The 26,500-nt window shown below is 45.4% G+C and overlaps 1 protein-coding gene across 1 annotated transcript in view; it reads right to left on the reverse strand.

The window, feature by feature from the left end:
• The window catches only part of LOC311059068 (transcription initiation factor TFIID subunit 4), a 146,640-nt gene that overhangs the window by 63,957 nt on the left and 56,183 nt on the right, over positions 1–26,500 (reverse strand). Inside the window, exons 9-10 of the mRNA XM_084076686.1 lie at positions 13,261–13,430; positions 1,291–1,421 (exon numbers count right to left, since the gene is read on the reverse strand). Coding sequence (XP_083932812.1) covers positions 1,291–1,421; positions 13,261–13,430 — 301 coding nt within the window. The remainder of the gene's footprint in view (positions 1–1,290; positions 1,422–13,260; positions 13,431–26,500) is intronic.

Below are 26,500 nucleotides of genomic sequence, written 5' to 3' on the forward strand. Positions count from 1 at the left end.
TCGCCAGTGCTCTCTCTCTCTCTCTCTCTCTCTCTTTTTCTCTCTCATCCTCCCCTCGCGCTTTGTTCTGCCGCTGAGACTGCACTCCTGCCATAGCTGCTGCTGCTGCTGCCGCCGTCGAAAAAAAAGAAAAACCCTGCGCTCTCCTTTTCAGGGCCACCGACACCACAGCAGTGTCTTTTCTCTCTCTCTCTTGCTCTCTCTCTCTCTGTCTTTTTCCGCTGATGTCAACAGAGTGGCTTCAGAGAGACGAGATGGCTTCACGCCTCTCACACGCCTCATTTACAAAACCGCAAAAAAAAGGGGGGGGGGGGGGGGGGGGGGGGACAGGAGTGTGCTAAAGGAGACGGGGGACAGCTGTAGTTGCGTCGCTCCTCTATCCCCTTTTCCCCCTCCCCCTCCTCCCCCCAGTCTCTCTCTCTCTGTCTCTCTCTCTCTCCATCAGGAAAGAAAACACCTTTTCAAAGTTTCTTTTTTCTTTTTTCAGTTGCGTATTTTTCCGTTTTGTCTTAGGTTACGGGACAATTCGAGGCTCACTTTCGATAGAAACCGATGAAACGGGTTATTTATCAAGGCAAAAGTAAATAAAATATAAACTCACCACAGGAGACCGACAAGTTTAAGAGGCTGTTATTTTTTGGCAAAGTTTTGACTGAAAAATCGGCGCTATCCTTTATATCAACGTATGGGTATAAGAAAAAAGAGGAAAGAGCATGTTAATATGGGTGATTTATCTGTGTATTCACAGCTGAGGTGTGACTAAGGCAGTGTTGAAACTAACAATTAATACTCGACTAAATTAATGTTGCAGTGCTTGTTTTATGTCTTGGCGTTCGCACGCATTCTTGTTGTGTGGGCATTTGATTTGCATGATTGTGCATTCCTGTGTCTCTGCGTGCGCATAATATTTACATGTAAATACAGCAATTAATTCCGGACTTTTACTTGTGACAGAGTACTTCTACATTGCATTGATACTTTTACTTAAGTAAAACATTTGAATACTTTTTCCCACCACTGGTGTCCGTCGAGGTATAGTGTTTGTGTTCCCTGGATTTGTGTTCCTGTATCAGCAATTAGGGACAAACGCTGGACATGAAACCAGCAGATTGGGGTCGGCATGTCAATTTGACTTTACTGACGTTTCATGTGGTTAGCGTTCGTGTGTGTGTGTGTGTGTGTGTGTGTGTGTGTGTGTGTGTGTGTGTGTGTGTGTGTGTGTGTGCGTGAGTGAGTGCGGGCCTAGGTGTGTGTGTGTGTGTGTGTGTGTGTGTGTGCGTGCATGCTTACCTTACAGGAATCCAGCCGGTGCTGTGCTATGGTGGATACCTTCTCCACCACAGTGCGGAGGCGAGACTGGGTGGCATGGGCGATGAACGTCACCGCTTCCATGGGTACCTCAGTCACTCCGAACTTCTTAGCTGCCAGCCACAGAGGACATGCACACACACACGCACACGCACACACATGCACACGCACACGCACACACACACACGCACGCACAGATACACACACACGCACAGACGCCCATACACACGGAAGAAAAAGAGATAGAAATCTTGGGATTACTATACACGCAATTAAAATCCCAGACTACGGGACAGATCACAGGGAAAAGTTAATTTGTTTGAATACTTGGTACCAATTCCCAGCAAAACGCCAGCATGTGCTCTGTTCTGTTGCCGTGGTCCTGCTAAATGCCTTTCATGTGTGTAAACAACATTGACCATCTCTCCACTCTGAGGATAACATCGCTTTCCTCGGAGCCAAAACCCCCCCCCCTTCTCTCTCTGAAGTCACATGGAATACGAGGACAGACATTGTGAGGTTTTCCGTCTGTTTTTTAAAACCTCCTTTTAACCCATTAAGACCGGGAACGCATCTGTGTGTGTGTCATTTTAAGATGTAATAATAATAATAATAATAATAATGGATTTTATTTATAACGCACTTTACATTTACAAGAAATCTCAAAGTGCTAAATTGATGTCTTTGATGTCTTTGGGCTATTAAAAAATAGCAGATCTACAAGCTCATAGCGCGGCACCGAGTGCCGCGCTATGAGCTTGTAGATCTACTATTTTTGAAAAATCGTGAACATTTGAGCAAATCTTTGAATATAGATTTTTTTTTAAGCGAACATTTTTGAACATTTCGAACATTTTGAACAAAATATTTTTAGATGGGGGTCCACGGCCAAATACGTATCATTTTGGGGGTCCTTGACATACCTTTTTTCAAAAAAGTGTTAAGATTTTGAAGACATTTGTAGAATCCCCCCAGAAGCAAAGATTTGAGTTACAAATGTTCGCTTAAAAATACATATATTCAAAGATTTGCACAACATTTCCGAGATAAAAAAAAAAAGAATAGCAGGTCCACAAGCTCATAGCGCGGCAACGCTATGAGCTTGTATATCTGCTATTTTTCAATAGCCAAAGAAATCTAAAATGACAGAGATGCGTTCCCGGCTTGAATGGGTTAAAATACCCCATTAACATAATTTTCTCCCTGGCAGCCCTTTTACGTAAACCACACCAATTATTTAAATCAGCCGTACAATACATATACTTCTCATATTTCTCGCCATCTCCCATCTTGAAAGGCGCTCAGTGAATCCTGCTAGCCGGGATAATTAGTGTGAAAATGTGAAGAAAAGATATATTTCTCTGGGTCTGCAGCGATGTCAAAAGGTAAACCTTACAAATGGGCTTCATCCGCTTTACTGAAAAATAAGATATTTACGCAATGGGGTCGTTTTAGAAAACCTTGAAGGAGGGACAGATGAGGAAAATGCATTCCTCAGCTTGCAGCAACACGGACTGTTAGAATTTACACCACATTAATGAGTCACAAAATACATGTTTTCAACTAAACTTTGGAATGATAGTTGTAGTATTATTTTCATGGCATTTATGTTGTGTTAGATGCTATGTCCATTGTCCAATGAGGGGTACATGTGTGTGGGGGGGCGGGGGGGGGGCGGGGTCACATGCATTGTAATGTGTTGTGCCAAATAACGTGGCAGTAATATTAACCAGTTGAACCCTAGCGGGGCCTATACTGGCCATGTCATCATAGGCGAACATTCAGTGAAAAATAGCATATCTACAAGCTCACAAAATGTTGCAACATAATGGGTTGTGAGCTTGTAGATCGTCTATTTTCGGCAAAGAGAAATGGTATGGGGGCGAGGGGGTTGGGGGAGTATAGAGAGTATTAATTGGCCAGCTAAAATACTACTTATTTGTTAAAGAAAAATAGAACAAAAAACCTTTACTGAATTTGCAGGCATGAGATTCTACTCTTTGAGCACTATGAATCTTATTTTCCCCCCATCTATTAAATATTGAAGCCTCTTGTGATTTGGGGAAAACGTGTCAATATTGCTCCAGTGGAAGAAAAATATGGAACGTGGAGGTGTGGACAGGGTTTATGAGGCGGATTTGAACCTGTGACACGGCGAGCACATGGCATATGGCCAGGACCGGGACAGACCCATTTATCATCCACTCTCAGCCATCTGGACCCGTGTTTTATTTTTGACTAAAGTTAGCCTCATCCAACTGCCCCTGTGTGAGGCAAGTCAACTCACTGCACCGCACAACAGTCTCATCGGAGTTGTATGTGCGCGCACGCGCGCGCTCACGTGTGTGTGTGTGTGTGTGTGTGTGCGAACGTCCGTGCTTTTATGCAAGTGTTTGTGTGATGAGCCTGTATCTGTGTTTGTGTACAGCTGTGTGTCTACAGGTATGCGTATGTTTGCATGTCCATACATGTGCGTGCGTGCGTGTGTATGTGTGCTTGTGGGTGTGCGTGCGCGCGTGTGCGAGTGTATGTGCGTGTGTGTGTGTGTGTGTGTGTGTGTGTGTCTCAGTAGAGTTAGCCCTTTGAGGTAGCGGTGGACTATCATTTACTTTGAGGGGCTATTCTAGAGAGCCCCAGCTGTGCGTGTGTGCTGGTCCCCGCTGGTCAGGGGGGACTCTGTCTGTTTGTCGTTCCTACAAATGAAACTGCCCCCCTCAGCTCAAGGACAAGCCTGAAGAATTATGGGTATATAGAGGGAGGGGCTGGGGGGGGACAGAGAGGATGGGAAGAGAGAGGGGAGAGAGAGGGGAGGAAAATAGACAGAGACCAGGAGAGAGATAAAACAGGGGAAAGAGAGGCAAAGAAAGATGAGGAATTCAGGGATAGTGATGAATAAAAGACTGCAGTGGTGGTGATGGGGGAAAGTAAGGGGATGAAATAAAGAGAGAGAGAGAGAGAGAGAGAGAGAGAGAGAGAGAGAGAGAGAGAGAGAGAGAGAGAGGGGGGGACATAGAGATAGAGAAACAGACAGGCAAACATTGTACAGATAGAACTGTCCTTTTCTTTAACCTAATGCATGATGAGCCTAAAGGCCACATCATCTAACCCTGGTGTCCACCGACACCTACCTACCAGCGGGGGCAGCAGAGGGCAGAGGTCAAAGGAGGGGGGGGGGGGGGGGGGGGGGCAGTAGGACGGACCGAACTTCACTGCCACTGACGTAAAAAACGTAATTATTCCCGATTACCAATACTGCCACTGACATAAAAATCGTAATAAAAAAAAAGAAGTTTTTCTCACAGAACTCAAGATATCGTAAACCGAAGATTTACTGCTCCATTCACTTCTTGGTTAACGTATTACTTAAAAATCCTGTATCTCGGCTCCTGTGTACTTTTTTTCTGTTACTATGTATTTTTGGCCGAGACATGCTATTTTCAAAGGCGTATAACAAGCGAACGGGGAGGTCGCGATGACATTTTTCTTTTTTTTCATGGAAGCATAGTGAAACCCTCTGTGATTAGTGATTAATCGCTGGCAGTGGGTGGGTGGGTGCACGCAGCCAGAAATAAGTCTGGTAGTGAAAGAGTTAACTAATGTTTTGTAATAATATCCAAAATCTATAAAGTAACTAGTAACTCAAGTTTTCAAATAATTGAAGTGTAGTAAAAGTACAATATTTGCCTCTGAAATGTAGTGGAGTAGAAGTAAAGTACAAAAATATGTCAAAATTGTACTTAAGTACAGTACTTGAGTGTATGTACTTAGTTACACCACTGTGTGTGTGTGTGTGTGTGTGTGTGTGTGTGTGTGTGTGTGTGTGTGTGTGTGTGTGTGTGTGTGTGTGTGTGTGTGTGTGTGTGTGTGTGTGTGTGTGTGTGTGTGTGTGTGTGTGTGTGTGTGCGTGCGTGCATGTGTCTGCGCGTGCGCTGCGTGCGTGCTTGTGTGCGTGTAGGGTAACAGAGGTGGAGCAGCCCAGGACAGTGTGTGTGAGGCTGATTGAGAACGGAGCTGGCAGGCTGGGCAGAGCCTCCCTGGGACCGCTGTCAGCTGGGAGTGTGGCTCCAACCGATCACTGACACAACAGAGCTACGCTGCTGCCACTATAGCCCAGCAGGGGGCGACCCAGCCTCCTGCTCTGCGTCACGCTGTGTGACCTCTTCACACCCGGGGGGGGGGGGTGGGGGGGGGGGTAGTTTATTTTTTACGGGATGGGGAGATCTGAGGCAAATGGATAACAAAGCTCACCAAGGTGCAGCGCAACCAGTGTTGCCAGATTCTGTGAGAGAAACAAGCAACCAGGTCTAGGAAAACCAGCCCAAAAGAAGCGACTATGGGCCACACGAGTACTTTAACATGTACATCAGCTATTTGAAAATAGCCGATCTACAAGCTCACAACGCGTCGCGATGCGACGCGTTGTGAGCTTGTAGATCTGCTATTTTCAAATACAATCTTGCGGGGAAATTATAATAAGCAGATCTGGCAACCCTGAGCGCAACAGTCTTTACACTACACACCAGTGGTGTGAAGTAACTGAGTACATTTACTCAAGTGCCGTACTTGCGTGGAGTGCCCTAAACGGTTATAACCGTTTAAGCCAATTTATGTGTGTCATTTATGTTTTTAATATATTTTTTCCACACAGGGGCGCCCTAACGCAACTTTGGGATCATCCACGGAGTCTCTACAATGGAAAGGACGGATGTGGATCCATGCCAAAAAAAAACTACCTCTCGTCCACTCCCATTATAACTCCTTGAGAGAAAGCTTCATATCTCCATTTCTTTTTAACGTGGTGGAAACGAGCCGTTTTCGATGGGCGATCACTCTGCAATGGCGGATCGCGTTAGAAATACTATTGTTCCAGGCGATAGTCGGGACCCTCCACCGTCGTGCACGTACCCTTTGTTTACATCCGCGTCCTCGCCGAGGCTTCTACAGCACGCAACATATCAGCGTAAATGGTAAGAATGCCAGCACTAGATTGTACCCTATTCTAATAAAACTCTGGCACTTATAGATCTGCCATTTTCAAAAGATTTTAATACATCCGTTATTACATTAGAGAAAAGTCCCGTCTTCCGTTATCATTCACTCATTCCCTTCCGTTATCATTTCCCGTCTCATTGTTTCACACTAAACACAACAACAACATATCCCACGATTTTGTAACCCTAAGATAAGCGGGCCCTCACTAGAGCCCTGTGCGCGGACCTCTACTTTTGTACATTTGAAAACTTGTGAAATTGGACATTCTGCATAATGAGAACTTTCTACTTTTGGTACTTTATGTAGATTTTGATGCCAATTTTTGCACTTTTACTGAAGTAAATTCTGATTTTCGGACTTTTACTTGTAACAGAGTATTTCTACATTGCAGTATTGATACTTTTACTTAAGTAAGAAATGTGAGTACTTTTCCCCACCACAGCAAGTATGTATGTTTTGTACGACGAAGTATAAAGATTATCCGATAACCGATAGTTGCAGCTCTACTTGAGGTCTTGACAAGGGGGTCAATGTGCTAGCGATAAGCACCTTGACTACACGGAGCAGTTAAGTTCATCCTCTCACTGCCAGCAGTAAGGAGGCTAATAAAGACATTATCACACGAGAGGCCCCCCCATGTGGGCCAGGCAAGAGAGACCCGCTTGACTCTATTGATTATAGCAGCAACACAACGCCGGTACGGCGACTGACTGTTAGCCGGTTCCCATCGAGAAGACAAAATAGAACCGAAAAAATCTCATAGGCTAGACTCATCCTCCAAAACGGTTTATTTTAGATCACAGGACAATCTGACATGCAACCTTCAAACGACAAGGCCCATAAAGTATTTATGTGCCTGCCTGGGGTCCAAGCGAGTTCAGACAGCCACTGAAGAATTCATTAAAAGAGGTGAAGAACAGTGTATCAAAAAGGGGAAAAAAAGAGGAGAAAACGGAGGCCAAACAAGGGAAAAGTCTTGGCCTCACTGAAGGAGGGGGTAAAAAAAATAACGCAGTCTTTACTCATGTCACAACGTATGCAAAGGCAACAACGGTGTGATATTGTACAGACAAAAGACGTTGACTTCATCATCACACTCTCAGGGTGGTCTGGTAATAACATCTTTCTTAAGGGAGGTCCTTTCTAAACCACTTAAACCAGGGGTCTTCAACGTTTTCAGGCCAAGGACCCCCTAGCTGAGTGAGAGATGAAGCAGGGACCCCCTCTATATTGTACAAAATTGTGCTTCAGATTCAACTTTTTTCGTTTACTTGGTCTGCTCTTTTTTCGCTCTACACCAAACCTCTTTGCCAAAAAAAAACAAACATATCACACAAAGATTTGGCGGACCCCCTGTAGTAACTCTGAGGACCCCTTAGGGGTCCCGAACCCCCTATTGAAGACCCCTGACTTAAACCCAATAGACTTTGTTGGCCCGGGGTCCCTCGGGGCTCTATACTTGGTCCACTCCTTTTTTTTCCTCCTCCCCTACACCAAATCTCTTTGTAAGGAAAATAGCAGATCTACAAGCTCACAACGTATCTTCCCCGAAGTGAGTAATGCACACAGTAGACATTTCAGCGTCCTAAATAGATGTTCCTGACAGCTCCATATCGTCGGATGGGAAAACCTCATATGTCCAGAATTGTTACTTTTCAGGATTCAAATTTAGTCCGGGAGTCATGGGGCTGAACGTGGTTTCGTCGGTAAAAGTTTTTTTCTCAACTGATTCTTGCTGCTGGGGGTCCCCTCTTAAGGATTCAAGAGGGTGCCCGGTGAAATCCCTTGAGCATTTTTTATTATTAACCCCTTAATGCCCAAAACACAAAAAATTCACCCAAAATAGACTTCTATAGTATTTCATGCAAAATACTTGATCTAATTGCTTAAAAGTTGCTTTCTACAGTGTGTATCCATGTAAGTGGATGTGTACAGTGCATTAGATTTAATATTTGTAAACTTTTAAATATTAACCCCTTCATTCCCAGAACAACTTAATCTTTAAACTGTGATATTGTGAAATAGAACATGTAAAGAAATCAAATCAAATCCATCAGATCTGCTTTCTACTAAGTCTAATAGTGGAACTGGTCATGTTTCCTTTGAGGCCAACCATCTTTTAGTCATTAACCCTTAAATGCCCAAAAACAAAAAACGTTTTTTATGGCATTTTATGCAAAAATATTGATATAGCGCATAAAATTTGATTTCTACAGTGTTTATCAATGAACGTGGATGTGTAAAATTTTGTTTTTTGATTTCACATTAGAACATTTCATAGATATTAACTCCTTCACACCCGAAGCACCAACATCCATTAAAATTTTTGATTTATGACATGTTATGCACAGTAAATCAATTCAAATGCTTCAAATTAGCTGTATAAGAAATTAATAATGTTTATGTGGAAGTGGTCATATACAGCATATCCCATGTTAAGGTCCAATGATACCAACTAACCACATTTTCCTGAGACACCAGAATCAGAGACGGAGAGAAAAAACAAGTTTAAAGGAATTTATAAAAGAAAAAGGAAAGAATCCTATCTAAAACTGTCTTGAGCATCCTACAACATAACAGTGACAGGACAATGTGCATGCCAAACCATGTACTCTGCAGCTGCATTTTTTGGAATTGCATGGGTTGTCAGTTTTGCAGCCACATTTAATCATTTGCAAAATGTAGTCTGGGGCAGGTTTGCAACCTTCAGGTAGAGTGGTTGGGCTCAGTGAAATGTTAGTTATGTCTTTTTCCCATCCAAATTTCACTGGGTTGCATGCTGGTGGAAGATGCCCGTCAACGGACGCTGCTTGCAGCCTGCGGGCCCAACCAGGCGCGGAGGGACCACGTGCGGAGAGGCCTCGGTGGCCTGTCCTCCGCACTCCTCCGCGGCCGACCCCGGCCTAGCGAGACCGAGACGCACCGTCTGACCAAGTTGCCCTGCCACGGACCGCCTGAGGGCCCCCACTGTCGGCCTCGCCTCGAGCCCCATCACAGGGCTCGGCGAGGAGATCCGTATGCGGCGGGGGCGCAAAGGCGCTCTCCGGAGACTCCGTTTCTCAAACCCTGCTTGCATCGCGTACTCCGGCGACCGACCAAACAGCTGCGTACCGGGCCACGGGCGCCGATCCCCCGTAACATGCCGTCGACCTGGCTAGGGGGCAAAGGAGGAAGTGGTGACCGTCGCAGTGCACGCCGCCGGGAGACTATACCTCCGAGATTCCGCGGCCGGCTCCGGTCAACTCCCCCGTGTCCTGTCTATCCCTATCCCATTTGATAGGCCGTGTGTTCTTTGTGGCGTACCTATCGTCGGTGTCCTTTCACTGGTTCCGCTTTTTGCGTCCAGACACCATGATTTGACGGTAAGGTACAAATGCAGTAAATGATACCTGGGAGAGCTCTAAACCGCGTGCGGTGCGGTGCCACTTTGCCTGGTGCAAACCGGTTATCGTGGTTAACTTTTCCTGTGGGCTCTGTTCGTTCAGGGCCCTCTCACGTGCCGGCCGGACCAATCACATGCTAAGCAGACACAAATAACTGAACATGCCAAGCGAGAACCCGGGACGTGGGAAACAGCAGGTTCGGGGGCGTAAGCACCGGCGTTGGACCGTGGAGGAGGTCAATGAGCTACGAGTTCTTATGAACCGTCCCAGAGATACCTGGTCGTGGAAGTCCGTGGCTAAAGACCTGGGGCGGGGGAGGACGGAGGAGCAGGTGAGGGGTAAGGCTTGTAGCCTTGAAAAGGCTGACCGTGCGAGAGGCGGTCGTCCCCCAGTCGTGCTGGATGATGAAACACTCGTCCAAGGGCTGAAATTTCCTGACATGATTCCGTTACAGCCCGTGTTGATGAAACAGGCACTTCGACGTCTTGTAGAAGACGCGGGTATTGATGGGGTCAGACTGGGGGAAGACTCCGACCTCTTTTTGAAGATTGAAGAGTGTTCGGTGCGATCCATTGAAGCCAAAGCTAACTGGCTAATTAGTAGCCTGGGGTCTCCGCCGAAACAGTTGCGTCGCCAGAGAGAGATAAGTGGAGAAGTGCCTGGCAGAAGGGGCAGTCGCCTGCAAAGGTTTCACCGCCGGGTGTTTCTGAGGCGGCTGTACCACTCTGATAGGAAGCGGTTAGCCAAAACTGTCCTAGACGGGGACAATGTTATCGGGTGTCCGATACCCATGCATGGAATACATCGTTTCTACCAAAATGCTTGGGGACTAGAGCGACCGTTTCTTGGACTGGGCCATTTCCGTTCCTTCGGTGGGGCTGACAATACTGTCCTTGGCGATTTGATCTCGGTGAAGAGGTTCACTCTTGTCTCCAGCGCATGCAGAATGGCAAAGCGGCCGGTCCCGACGGTACCACTCGTTCTGAGTTGCTACTATGGGACCCTGACGGCTCGCAACTCGCGCACATCTACTCGTCGTGGTTGGTCGCTGGCTATGTCCCCCAGTGCCTGAAGCGGTGCCGTACGACGCTTATCCCTAAAAGTGATGACCCCGCCAAGCTAGTCCTACTTGGCAACTGGAGGCCCATTACCATCGCCTCGGTGATTATCGGTCTCTTTTCCCGTATCCTCGACGGGCGAATGAGAGCCGCCTGCCCCTTACACCCTCGACAGCGGGGGTTCATTCCCTCGTCTGGCTGCTCGGAGAACTTGATGTTACTCGAGTCGACGTTAAAGCACAGTAAGGGGCAGGGCAAACCTTTGGGTGTGGTGTTCATCGATTTCCAAAAAGCGTTTGATACGGTCTCGCATCATTACCTCCGGGCAGTGCTGGAGGGGCGGGGTCTCGACCGGCACATGGCGGACGTAATCTTTGCGGGCTACAATGGATGTACGACGAGGGTCAGGTGTGGGGGAGGGACAACACCAGACATTGAAATGAAGGTGGGTGTGAAACAGGGTGACTCCCTGTCTCCCCTACTTTTCAATCTAGCGGTTGATCCATTAATCACCACTAGCGAACGCGAAGGGCGGGGATTCTCCTTCGGGGATGTCTCCGTGGTGGCGATGGTGTTTGCTGACGATCTAGCATTGTTTAGTGACTCAAGGGAAGGCATGCGGAGAAACTTGAACATTCTGGGGGCTTTCTGCCAACTTACCGGCATGCGGGTTAACGCCGGTAAGTGTCATGGGTTCTTTATCGAAAAGAAGGGCGGCCGGCTCACCTACAATGTTAACACCGATTGGGCCTTTGACGGTGAGCGGTTGCACCTGATCGATCCTGCTGGTTACGAGAAATATCTCGGCCTCAGAGTGAGCCCGCTTGACGTTTTTTCGGCTCCGGCCTGCGAAGCCTCGATCTCCGCGTGGAGTGACAGGATCGGCAGGGCCCCCCTCGATCCCCGAATGAAGTTTGATCTGTTGAACCGCTTTGCCCTACCGAGGGTTCTTTACGCCGCGGATCACATAGGCACCGCCCCCACACCCTTGAGGGATGTAGACAAGGCTATCCGGGTCAGAGTGAGGGAGTGGTTCCGCTTGCATCAATCGTCTAGCAACGGGATCCTCTACTCATGCAATTCCGATGGCGGCATCGGCCTCTTGCAGCTCCGCTCGGTTGTCTCTGCAGCCCAGGCCCGCCGAGTCTTCCGACTCGGGTTGTCCAATGACATGGTTATCCGGAAGGTGGCTCGCGTGGTTATTGGGGCGGATAAGTTGAGGCAGTGGTGGCTTAGGGCTGGGGGAATATATATATATTTTTTTTAAATGTTTTTTTCTTTTCTTTTCCCCCCCCAGGGGAATATGTTCTGTAAATATGTTTGTGCAGGATGCTCAAGATGGAAGGCCTGAAAGGGTTAATGTGCATTCATCCAAAAGGAAACAAGTTCCACTATTATAGAAAGCAGATCTAATGCATTTGATTTGATTTGATTTCTGTGCATGTACAATATCACAGTTTAAAGATTATGTTGTTCTGGGCAGGAAGGGGTTAATATAAAAAAATGCATACATATTAAATCTAATGCACTGTACACATCCACTTACATGGATACACACTGTAGAAACCAAATTTAAGCATTTAGATCAAGTATTTTGCATGAAATACCATAGAAGTCTATTTTGGGTGAATTTTTTGTGTTTTGGGCATTAAGGGGTTAATAATAAAAAATGCTCAAGGGATTTCACTGGGCACCCTCTTGAATCCTTAAGAGGGGACCCCCAGCAGCAAGAATCAGTTGAGAAAAAAACTTTTACCGACGAAACCACGTTCAGCCAAAAATCACCCTTTGGCTCCCGGACTAATTCAATAATAGCAAAAGTAGCAGATCTACAAGCTTCGAGCTTGTAGATCTGCTACTTTTGATGCTTTTGTGTGACACTGCAGTATGATCAGGGTTTTTTTCTGTTAGTTTATTGTCTTCATAGTATTTTCATTACATAGATTTTAGAATTGTATTTCGGTTATTTGATTGTTGAGCAATAAGGGATAGGACTAGATACGTTTTTAACTTCATCCTATGCCCTTTTCAAACACCCTAGAGTACAACGTCTATTTGTTTTCATACTTTACTATTATTTATACTTATTACCAGCTTACAAAGCACGCTGGTCTAAGAAGAGACTGAGTCTAGTCAACACTTCCTCAACACTTTCTCGACACTTTTTCCCATACTCTGAACGGGCGGTCTCGTCCTCCCAAGCTATGGTACTAACTAGACACGCCTCTCGCCTCTATGGCAGTGTTGCCAGAGTCTGCGAGAGAAATCAGAGAAAACAGAAAGCAAGCTGGTATACATGACTGAGTCATGTCTTGTTTTAAGTGTATTATGTTTATTTTATGTAAATTGCTTTTGTCTTCTAACAGTGTCCAAAATAAACAAATCAACCAATCAAATCAAGTAGGGAGTTAATTTACCAAAAAAAACACAAAAAGTTGAAATATGGAAATAAGAGGTTTCTGCCCGACAGCAACGATATGTTTTTTCCCCCATGTATAGTGAGGGTGCGTTTGTTTCACCTGTCTCCAGGATGCGCCGGTGGAGCAGGCCCGGGTGGAGGAAGGCCTCGTCTTTGCAGGAGCGGATGTGCGTTCCAACCAGCTCTGAGTTGGTGGCCAGGATGCGAGCGCTCTCCTCGTTCAGGTTCACCCCGGCCATGGACGCAACGTCATTGATGTCATCATCATCCCTGAAAACACAACAAACAGAACAAGAGTCAGAGAAATACACATTGAGAAATACAAAATTCGATGTTTGAGTTCTGGCCATTTTCGCCATTTTTTTTTATAACACAGGCTAGGTAGTGTTGATTTTGACAGCAAATTTTGATTTAGTTTTAGTCATAGTCTTTTGTATCAAATTCCATTTAGTTTTTGTCATATTTTAGTCATCTGAAATGTTTTACTGTTAGTCTAGTTATAAATGGTGCATTTATACAGTGCTTCTATCCAAAGCGCTTTACATTGATTGTGCCATTAACCCATTCACACACACATTCATACACCGATGGCGGAGGAAACCATGCAAGGCACCAACCTGCTCATCGGGAGCAATTAGGGGTTCAGCGTCTTGCTCAAGGACACTTCGACACTAACTCTAGGGGAGCGCCCCAGCCCGGGATCGAACTGGGAACCTTGCGGTTTTCCAGTTCACTCTACCCGGCCACTCTACCCCTGAGCCACTGCCGCCCCTAGTTTTAATCGACTAAATCGTGAGCGAATTGTGAGCTTGTAGATCTGCTATTTTCAGGGGGCGACACCCGAACATAAAATGACGTGTATTTTAGTTCAACTGGATCTCTTCTCCACTCGTCCCTCACTAACATTTTAGTCTAGTTGTTATCTGTTCACGAAATTGTCAATATATTTAGTCATAGTTTTAGTCACCATAGCTTTGTTTTTATTCAGTTTTTATTTTGTTTTCGTCAGTGAAAAAAGGTAGTCGACGAACATTTTTCGTCATAGTTTTAGTCGACGAAATCAACACTGGGGCTAGGAAGGTCGGACGGCGACGAACAAGATACCTGAGTAAAGTTAACTTTGAGCCCATCCAACACATCCACTGCCATTTCCGTCGGCCTTACCGTTGGGCCGCTAGGGGCAGTTGAAATTCCTTTTTTTTCTTTTTTTTTTAACGGAACCCGATGCTCGGCTCGGCCCGACAAATTAGCATGCTTTGCCCGGCCCGGAAACGTCGGTACAGGTCGGGTAGGGTCGGGTTCGGGCAGAATTTGAGAACTCTACCACCCTCTGGAATTAACTGCTATGTGAATACAGGATTTTTAGATCAATTTGATCTAAAATCACGGGAATGTTACATTGTGCACTATTAGTTTGACAACTGAAAAGAAATACAGTAAGAGAAGTTGACAGATTATTTCATAACCCAAACTCAAAATGCGACAACATGCGAGCTTGTAGATTGGCAACAAAGTATATCAAACCCTTAACGATCAAAAAAAATAATATCTGCCTTTATTGTCACGGTCTGAGTCATGGCCGAATGTAGGACCCAAGTGCAGGAGAGACAGATGCTGAACAGGTCGGTTTCAAGGGTTTATTGACTCAAAAAGTAGTGAACTGAAACCCATGATCACACTACACGCAACATAAGATAATGAACAAGCAGCTATCACAGGGGTTAAATAGACAGGGAAATAATAAGACACAGGTGAACTCAACAGACAATCAACACTGGGATAGGCTGGGGGACTAAGAGGACACAGGAGGAGAACAAGACTAATCACACGGGAGGTGAGACAAGACTGTAACTAAGCAGAACAGGAAACAATACTACAAAATAAAGGAACGCAAAAGCAGGGCAACAACAACAAAGTAACAGAACACAATAGGAACGATACAACATAACAGTCCTAATAAGTCTACTACCTTATAAGGGCAGGAAGGTCTAAATAATAAAGTTAAAGTCCACGGCCCAAGGAGCGGACCGTGACATTTACTTGATAGAATACAGTAGACTGAGAGGACATGGGGAGAGAAATATGGGGAGTGACACGCAGCAAAGGTCGTCGGGAACGGGATTGGAACCCGAGACACACTGTCAGGCTGCATTAGCAGCCTGGGTGCCCGGACCGCACGCCAGCCGTCCGGGCCCTTAACAATCATTATTTCATTTGAAACTTTTTCGCCTATTATAGTTCAAACATGTTCTTACATTTGATGGACCTATGAAATATTATTTAAAGGTAGGGTAAGTGATTTTTGTTGGTTAAAATAAGTGTCAGATAGCTCTATATTCTTATAGTAGTCATTGCTATAGACTAGAGTGTTTGTTCAGTAACAGGAGTCTCCATGTCTCTCCAGCTCTTTATTAAATAGATAATGCATATTCATGACAACATACAGATTAAACAAGTGAAATTGGAAGTGATGACACAAAAAATGAGCAGACAAAATTGGAACTGTAACACTATAAAAAAGTGAAGCTGATAAATGAGTACTCTCTCCTGATTGGAGGAAATTTTGCAACCCGCTTGAAAATGTATTTCCTGTTTTTAGCGGTGCCAACCGCTCTACGTTTGACTCTGTCTGCGTGTCCGTCCGTCCGTCCGTTTGTGTGAGCACGGGATGAGCACGGCAAAGAAGCAACACATACAAACACACGCACACGCACACACACACACACACACACACACACACACACACACACACACACAGACTTGCAGATTGCCTATGCCATCTCTCCTCTCATTGGCCACACGTGCCACTGGTTATCAAAGAGGGGTCCAGGGACCCCCAGCGTATGTTATGTCCGTCCGCCCGTATGAGCACGGGATGAGCACGGGATTTTAAACAGCTACAGTATAACTCCAGTTTGCAGCATGCCACCAAGTCGAGCATGAATTGATGAAGTTATCAAAGAGGGGTCCAGGGACCCCCAGCGCCCGTATGAGCACGGGATTTTAAACAGCTATAACTCCAGTTTGCAGCATGCCACCAAGTCCACATTTGGTATGTGGACTTAGACCACCAATAGGGACCAGCATGAATTGCTGAAGCCCCGCCCCCTCTGTCTTCCCATTGGCTGGCCTTCAAACAGCCATAACTCAAGTTCGCAGCATGCTACGGAGTCCAAATTTTGTACATGGACTAAAACCAGCAATAGGGACGAACTGTAATTACTTAAGCCCTGCCCCCTCTGTCTGCCCATTGGCTGGGCTTTAAACAGCCATCATTCCAGTTTGCAGCATGCTACCAAGTACAAATTTGGTAAGTGGACTCAGACCACCAATAGGGACGAACTGAAATGAGTTAAGCCCCGCCCCAAAGGCACCGCTTCCTTCACACAGGGTGTGATTTTTTAAAGAACTGGAGAGACATGGAGACTCATGTTATTGAACAAACACTCTATAGCAAGTATTACTATCAGAAAATAGTAATCTTTTAACAAAAAACGTTTGTTTTAACCAAAACATATCACTTACCCTACCTTTAAAGTAAACATATGTGTAATGCATAACACAAAGGTACAATAGATATATTTTTTAAAAGGTAGGGTAAGTGATATCTTTTGGTAATTTTTTTGTTTTGTTAAAAAGGTTAGAGTACTATATTCTGATAGTAATCATTGCTACAGAGCAGTCACAGGGGTCTCTCCAGCTCTTTAGTAAACAGAACATAGTAGGCTACATTTTCAGGTAGGTGGCAAAATGTAAGCCAATCAGGAGAGAGCACTGAAAATGCATTTCCCGTTTAATAAACAGCTGGAGAGACTCCTTTTACTGAACAAACACTCTAGCAATGAGTACTATCATAATATAGAGCTATTTAACACTTATTTTAAAATATTTAAAAATATTTTCCCTTGGACCACTGGTAGTCAGTGGACCGCTGGTTGAGAATCAGCGGTAATGATACAGTGCAGAGTATTGGTTCTCAAAGTGGCCAAATACATATCAATTTGGGGGTCCTTGGCAAAAAAAAACACTGGTGCAGAGGGCAACCTGCAGGGTGTGTTTGTGACGCACGCACGCACGCACACACACACACACACACACACACACACACACACACACACACACACACACACACACACACACACACACACACACACACACACACACACACACACACACACACACACTGAGGGCAGGGAGATGGAGAGCGTCTGGTCTGAGGCAGGCTGTTGGGTAAAGATGCTCCAGAGGGTTGGAGCATGTTGTTTGATGAATCAGGCTGTATACACTAATACCAACAAACTGTTTACAGACCACTACCCTTCACTTAGTAAACACAGATCTCTAACCGGACTTCACGCTTAGTTTCTCACCAAACCACGCTGGCTGCACGTAATCAGTACGTATGATTCGACGAGGACGCAATACAAATTTGGAGATTCTATGTGTTGTCTTTTACCTGTATGTTGCTGTGTCGTATGCTACTGTTTACATGGTATTTCATCAAATTACGGAAGAGTTTGTTTTTATTTGCACATTTCCTTTGTGTGACAAGAATTTCCTAATTTGTTTTTTCACCTTAAAAGGGATAGTTCACCCCCAAAATGTCATTTTTCCTATCGATTACACACCCCGTGGAGCCTTGAATTCATGGAGATTTTTTGTTTTTTGTCGCATCCTAAGCCAATAATTTGATGTCAATTTCAATTCAATTCAATTCAATCTAAAAAATCTCCATGAATTCAAGGGGTGTGGGCTTCATGGGGTGTGTAATTGATAGAAAATAAGTATTTTTGGGGGGTGAACTATCCCTTTAATATCGCAGTCTTACCTCACATTTTGTTGGAACCTCCTATCCCAAAACCACCACCCACCACGGGGACCCCGAAAGACCTCACCGACCTAATCGAACACTGGATTAAACCAGTGCCATGCCAAAAGCAGAGCACAAAATGTTGTATGCAACACAATGACAGTCAGTATACATTAACCCATGAAAACCGGGAACGCATCTGTGTCACTTTAGATTTCGTTGGCTATTCAAAAATAGCAGATATACAAGCTCCTAGCGCGGCACCGAGTGCCGCGCTAGGAGCTTGTAGATCTGCTATTTTTGAAAATAATTCGTGAAAATGTGTGCAAATCTTTGATTATATATATACATTTTTAACTCAAATCTTTGCGTCTGGGGATCCCTGGAACAAAATATTTTGTGATGGGGGGGGGGGGTCCGCGGACAAATACATATCATTTTGGGGGTCTTTGACAGTTTAAAAAAAAAACTGTTAGGATTTAGAAGACATTTATACTGCCCTGCCAAGGTAGAGAGCAGTAACTACGTTTTGGGACACGCCGACTTATTTTTGTATCCCAAAGGTCAAATTAGCCTTTGTGATTTTGGGGGATAAACAATTACCTCAAGAACAGATGCAAAATTTTTGCATTTTTCAGTGTTATTTTTTTCGTAGTTACTGCTCTTTACCTTGGCAGGGCAGTATAGACTCCCCAGAAGCAAAGATTTGAGTTAAAAAATTATATATATATAATCAAAGATTTGCACACATTTTCACGATTTTCCCCAAAAAATGCAGATCTACAAACTCGTAGTGCTACACTCGGTGCCGCGCTACGAGCTTGTACATCTGCTATTTTTAAATAGCCCAAAGTATAAAATAATGGTTACAAATCTACTATGACACAGTATGCCGGATACTTCCCGGATTGAAAGGGTTAAGACTGTCATTGTGTTGCAAAACAAATTTTGTGCTCTTTCTGTCTTTCATTCTTTCTTTCTTTCATATCTTTCTGTCAGTCTGCTGGCCGTAGAAACAGACATGAGTGCAAATGTTTTGTTGGGTGGTCATGATGTCATGGCTAACATCATGAAAGGCTAAAAAATATACAAAATAAGATGTTTAGATTTAGTTGACTGAACATCTACAAATATGTGGTTTGGACAGAAGTCTGCAGACCGGGAATGTGGGCGTACTATTCTAGACCGAATGAACTCAATTCAAGTACATAGAAATGAGACAAAAGCTAAAATTATAAAGGCAGGAATACTTTTATTGTTATCTAATGGAGGTCTTCAGTGTGTAGGGTGATAAATATGCTTTAATGTCAAAAGGACAATAGGATATTGTGTGCTCCCTTTTCTTAACCCATTAAAACCAGGAAAGCATCTGTGTCATTTTAACGTTGGCTATTCAACAATAGCAGATATACAAGCTCACAGCGCGTCACTTCGTGCCACGCTGCGAGCTTGCACATCTGCTATTTTTACATTTTTCGAAAAATCTTGAAAGGGTTTGAAAATGTATTTTGAATTTTTTAACACAAATCTTCTCTTCTGGGGGTCCCTGGCACAAAACATTTTCAGATCGGGGTCCGTGGCCATAAATATATTTGAGGGTCCTTGGCACAAAAAAGTTTGAGAACTACTGGTTTTGAAGGCATTTGTAGAATCGGCCTCAGGTCTTAATGGGCTATAATAACTTAGCCGAAAATAGCCGATACACAGTACAAGCACAGCGCGTGGCATCGCTATTGTTGGCAAGAATTTGTTAAGTTTCACCTACAGTCTAACGACATGTTCGAAACAGGGACGCCAGGTGGACTGTGGTTTTTAAGTGTACAGTATATGGTCCTGTTGCCGCGGGGGTCCATGTACCATGTGGTGGAACGGCCCGGGTGTCACTCGAGGCGTAACGTTTTCAATATGTCTCTGACTGCAACCCATGGCACTCGAACTAAAAAAAAAGTTCCTGCCCATTTATCACGTCCCTGGCGGTCGGTCTGGAGCGACTCTGGGTCTGACCTGAATAAAGCCCGAGTGTTGACGTGTTCTGCTAACAGGGCCCGGGCCCAGAGCGAGCGAGCGAGCGGTGGAACCTCTGAGTATAGCGCTGACAAGAGAGAACAAAGAACCGCGGAACACACACAGCGTGGCCTCTCATCCCCTTACAGGCTCAAACTCCACAGTCATTTTGTGTTTATGCCACCGTCTTTTCCGACGAGTGTGTTTGTGCCCTAACCCTCCCCCTTGTCTGTTTATGTGTTCCTGTGTATTGGTGTGTGTGTGTGTGTGTGTGTGTGTGTGTGTGTGTGTGTGTGTGTGTGTGTGTGTGTGTGTGTGTGTGTGTGTGTGTGTGTGTGTGCGGTGCTGGCATCTTGAGTTCTTTCAGGCACACACGCCCACCACCATGCCAAGGCCTCACTGCCAGTAGTGTAAAGTAACTAAGTACATTTACTCAAGTACTGTACAATTTTGAGGTATTTTTTTACTTTACTGGAGTATTTCTAATTTTCAGTACTTTTACTTCTACTCCACTACATCTCAGAGACAAATATTGGGCTTTTACTCCACTACAATTATTTGAAACTGTAGTTACTAGTGACCTTGTAGATTTGGATTATTATTACAAAACATACATTAACCACTTCAGCCCTATTTAAATGTTGGCTATTTGAAAATAGCCGATCTACAAGCTCACAACGTGTCGCATCGCGACGCGTTGTGAGCTTGTAGATCTGCTATTTTCAAAAGATGTTTTACACATTTTAGACATATGATAACTTCTGAAACGGGACATTCTGCACAATGAGTACTTTTACTTTTGGTACTTGCATGCCTATTTTGTACTTACAAGTCCATTTTGATTACCAGACTTTTACTTGTAACAGAGTATTTCTACGTTGCGGTATTGATACTTTTACTCTGTTTTAATGCGAGTACTTTTTTTCCACCACTGCTTACTGCTGCTCGGCATAAGGCCACGGTAAGCCTACATGCAACTTGACACAGCGCGGCGGGAGGTTGACAAAGATGATTAGCGCGTCTCTGTGAACCGCGGTACCACCTCCACCACTCATCTCCTCTCTCCTCCAGCGCTAATGCTAATCATGCCACCTCAGAGTTAACCCATTAACCCATTGAGACCTGAAGCCGATTCTACATGTCTCCTAAATCTCAACAGTTTTCTGAAAAACGTATGTTTCTATATCAGTGGTGCTCAATCTTTTTCATGTCAAGGACCCCCAAAATTATATGTATTTGCCCGCGGACCCCCATCAAAATATCTTGTTCCAGGGACCCCCCAGAAGCAAAGATTTGAGTTAAAAATGTTCGCTTTAAAAATATATTTATTCAAAGATTTGCACACATGTTCACGATTTTTCAAAAATAGCAGATCTACAAGCTCGTAGCGCGGCACTCGGTGCCGCGCTATGAGCTTGTATATCTGCTATTTTTGAATAGCCCGAAGTGTAACATAATGCTTTTGAGCTCAAATCTAAAAATGACACAGTTCCAGGTCTTAATGGGTTAAGACCGGGAACGCATCCGTGGCGTTTTAAGATGTCTTTGGCTATTCAAAAATAGCAGATATATACAAGCTCATGAGCCTGTAGATCTGCTATTTTTGAAAAAATAAATGGTGAAAATGTGTGCAAATCTTTGAATATGTATATACACATTTTTAACTCAATGTTTTGCTTCTGGGGGTCCCTGGAACAAAATATTTTCAGATGGGGGTCCGCAGACAAATACATATCCTTTTGGATGGTCCTTGACATGAAAAGGTTTGAGAACCACTGATATTATACACATTTTTTTCAACAACAAAAAAAATAAAAAATATATACATTAAAAGATTTGCACCATATTTTCACGATTTAAAAAAAAAATAGCCAAAGAAATCTTAAAGATGACACGGGTCTTAATGGGTTAATCTACCCGGCGACGCAACCACGGATATAGTTGGAGATTATGCGTGTCCCCTCCAACTCAACGCCGCATGGCGTGCACACCTGTCACTGTCACTTCCTCATGGAGAGCTTGACCCTGTGCGTATATCCAGCCAGACCCGTTCCAAAACATAACCAAACCTTTATAAACATCGTGCCTTTGAGAGTAATAAATACACGGCTGTTTGCACGATTTAGAGCTATATACTGTGGCATCAGGGGGGCGGAAAGGAAATGCACACGTCTGTTTAGTTTAAAAGCGTGGAAACATTACTGCTCTTTATCAAATGTGATTCCTTTATGTGAATAAAATGATCTTGTTTGAGCTCATCTGGTTGAAAAAATATATATATACCGTTTGTTGTGCTTACACTGCATCTAAGAAGCTATGCTGTAATCAAAACATTTGATGACAGAAGTATATGTAGTCCTTGCATTATCTGTTGACAGAAATACGTTTATGTTTACGTACCGTATGCACACATACATACAGTAGCACAAGGCAGTAATAGCGAATGTACGTACGGGAACGTGGCACAATTCCCACTCTGAATTATTCATTAATTAATGTTAGTTTTCTCAAGACATTTCTAGAATTAACAGATTTTGTTTTTTAACCCATTAAGACCTGAGGCCATTCTTTAAAAAAATCTAAATCTCAACAGTTTTTTGAAAAAAATCTGGAAAATATTTTTTCAAGATTTTTCAAAAATAGCAGATCTACAAGCTCGTAGCGCGGCACTCGGTGCCGCGCTATGAGCTTGTAGATCTGCTATTTTTGAATAGCCCAAAGAAATCTTAAAATGAGACGCAGATGCGTCCCCGGTCTTAATGGGTTAATCTAGAAGGCATTTTACTGTGTTTATACCAAGCCTTTGATATAGTATCTACGATAAATATATATCTATGAAGCTGCCGGTTATTTCATGCAAAACATCACGCCGATCTGTCCGGCGGTGCCCGAAATCAGCCGCTCACAGTCTCACAGAAGCACGGACAGGGCCGAAAGCATAATCCCCGACCACGGCTGTTCCCGGCCTGGCGAAGATATAGGTAATGGTACGGGGTAATAATGAACAAGGAAATAGTATGTATGTAATAGGGTAGGTAATTGTACGACGGTGTTTTCCTTGTTCTTGGATGGTAAGGGGGCTTTCAGAGCTTGTTTGGGGAATCGCCACGGCTCCAAATCAAATGAAAACGCCAAAGACAGCTCTGACATTAAACGGAGGGAATGAGATATGAAAATGCAAAACATTCCAGACTATACCTCCACACACGCTAATAAAGCCGAGATGTAATTAGCCCTCCACTGCTGGTAGGAAAAAAGAAGAGAGAGAGAAGCCTCCCAATGATTAGTTTGGGTTTGGCTCGGGGCTATACGACGCCCGGGGGGGGGGGGGGCTACACGAATACATATGCATGTCGTTTCCATATCAAGCTTGCATTCCGGCGAGGGCACACGCCATGGGTGGTGGTGGTGGTGGTGTAGGAGGAGGGGGGGGGGGGGTTTGGGCTGTGCCATTTAGAACAGAGGCTGCGGGTCTGTGTGTGGATAGACGGATGGACAGAAGACGGATGGACAGAAGAGGGGGGGGGGGGGGGGTTGCAGGGCGATCTATGCGACGCAAAGAGGCTCAGATCCCAGTACACCCCCACCTCTCCTCTCCTCTCCGTACCTCCCTTCCTTCCTCCTCGTTCCAGGACCCCCTGGAGAGAGGCCTGTATGTGCGGCCCAGACGGGGGTCTCTCTCTCTCCTCACCCGATTGCCTGTGACTAACAGGCGGGCCATGTAGTCACACTGTTTCCCTTGCTGGGAGACAAGGACCGCTGGAGGAGAGGGCTGCATGGCCCTCTGTAAAGACATCAGGAAGGCGGGCATAGGGCCTGCTCTGTGACTGGGGTGGCTCACATACAGGCTTGTGCATTCAAAATGGAGCTCCTTGTTTGACGGCGCGGAGGGAAAGGAGCGTTAACCACTTTAAACCAGTGTTGATTTCGTCGACTAAAACTATGACGAAAAATGTTGGTCGACTACCTTTTTTCACTGATGAAAACTAAATAAAAACTAAGCTATGGTGACTAAAACTAAGACTACATATATTAACAATTACATCGACAAATAAAAACTAGACTAAAATGTTAGGGAGGGATCTAGTGGAGAAGAGATCCAGTAGAACTAAAAGACAAGTCATTTCATGCTTGGTTGCGCTCCAGTGTTGCGCTCTGAAAATAGCAGATCTACAAGCTCACAACGCGTCACTGTGCGCGTTGTGAAAATACCAAAATACATTTTAGTCGACTAAATCAACTGCATATTTAGTCGACTAAAACTAGACAAAAACTAAAACATTTCAGATGACTAAAATATGAGTAAAACTAAATGGAATTTCATTCAAAAGACTATGACTAAAACTAAATACAAATTTGCTGTCAAAATCAACACTGCTTTAAACCCTATACTGTACTTCATTAACCGGGGTCCCCCAGGGGTCTAAACTTGGGCACCCTCCTTTTCCCCCCCTCTACACCAGAATTGCTGATCCACATTGCGCTGTGTGGTGAGCTTGTGGATCTGTTATTTTCGCCAAATGTTCGCCAATTATGACATAATAATAATATGGGACGCTATTCTTTGAGACACACATACGGGTATTTCGGGGTGTGGCCAAATCCGCCATTCCTTCACCGGGTGAAACAACACAGCTTTCACCATTGGAATTGCAGTACAGAACACATTGTTACATTTTATGGGTTTATTTCGTCATAGCGCAACATATGGTTAAGTATTGTAGTGCAGGTAATTGCAACAACCACCGATCTTGTGAAAAATGAAAATGGGACAGAAAAATATTACTACAGTATATATATAATATAAATAACATATACTTTCCGCGATTCAGCCAATAATCGTATTCTTTGAGACACACATCCAAGTTTTTGCAGGCTCCTATTGGCTCATACTAGGACATGACGTATGTGTGGTTTTATTACATTGCTCTCTCGGTGTTCACATATGGGAAACAGCGCCCTCTGGCGATGATACAGAAGCTTCACATTCACTCCCTCAGGACCAAAACCCTTTTTGGCCCCGAGGGTCTCCCGTCTCTTTCCGGTAGTCCTTTCCCCAAAGGCATAAAAGGAACCGGAAAACGGAAGTTCGTTCTCTTGGCTTCCTTCTGCCTCAGATGAAGGAGCTTCACGCAGCAAAAATATCTACAACTACGAATTCTACAAAACAAGCACGAGTTTTCTGCGGGTCCTCAAACTCTAAAGCAACGAGGCGGATCTCGTCCACAGAGTTCCCCAGATCTCTCTCTTTTTCCCTGTCCGCTGTGTTTTTCCGGAGAAGAGCACAGCCCTCCAACAAAGAATCTATCGACTAGCTAGCAGCCTAGCTTGCTATGGCTCGACGTCGTCCTGCAGTAGCCGACCGCCGGGAGTTCCAACTTCGGCGGTGCGGCTCCCGTTCCTGCCCCCAGATGCTCGATGAGTGGGACGCACACAGCCACTGCGTCGCCTGCCTAGGCCTCGCCCACGCTGAGGACGCCGCTTATGAGCTGTACCCGAGATGCTTTGAATGCGCGTCTTTCAGTTCCAACGAGAGGAGGACCCGTTTCCACGAGGCTCGGAATTTTTTCCAGCCTCCACGATCCCTCTACGAGGACCACGAGGAGCAGCATGGCGACGACCGCTACTTCTCCTCTCGCCGGCGTCTTCCCCCGACAGCTAGCGGCTCCAGGGCTCTGGAGCCTCCGAGATCTACTCACCCTCCCCGCTCTCGCTCCCCGCCGAGGGACGGCCACGGGGGTGCCTCGCCCCGCGTGGAACCCCCCCCCACACCACCTGGTAGCCGCACCGAACACCGTGCGGCTTCGCACTATTCCTCGGCGCCTGGGAGCGTAGCTTCGGCAGACGAGGAGGATGACACCATCGCCCCTTACCAACCCGAGCGGCATGGAAGTGAACGGGACTACCAAGTCATCGACGAGGTGGCGGAGGATGGGGAGATCGTCCGGGAGGATGCCCACGTGGTGGACCGAGCGTTCGTCCCGGAGGATGCCCACGCGGCGGACCGCGGCCCCCCCACCCTCACCCTAGCCATCGCCCCAACCCCCTCCCCTACGGAGGCTCGCGCCGAGGCGCTCACTGCCCCCCCGCCGGCCGAAAAATTAGATTTTCCCCTCCTTGAGCTATACAAAAAAGCCACCGTCAGGTGTGGCCTCAAATGGCCAGGGGATGAGATAAGCGAGACCCCCGTCGACAGCTCAGGTTTCCAGGGTCTCGAATCAGTGGAGGAGAAGGTTACTAAGAAGAGCAAACTTCCCCTGGCGAAAGGCTTCGCGACGGCTCTCGCTTCATCGTGGAATAATCCGACAGCCCCCGACGCGGATCCCAGACGTCCACGTTTCGACATTGATTGCACGGGTGCGGCCGATCTGGGCCTAGGCCCCCCCCCACCCATGGATCGTACACTGGCCCAATCCCTCCTGCATAGTCAGCCTCGTGGCCAGAAGGCTCCTTTTTCGACAACAAAAGACCCTCCGGTCTTCTGCAACGACAAGGATGTCGCCGGCTCGGCGGCTACTAAGGCCGT

This window comes from Gymnoscopelus microlampas (genome assembly GCF_963454915.1).
Source record: "Gymnoscopelus microlampas genome assembly, chromosome: 1".
Lineage (NCBI taxonomy): Eukaryota > Metazoa > Chordata > Actinopteri > Myctophiformes > Myctophidae > Gymnoscopelus > Gymnoscopelus microlampas.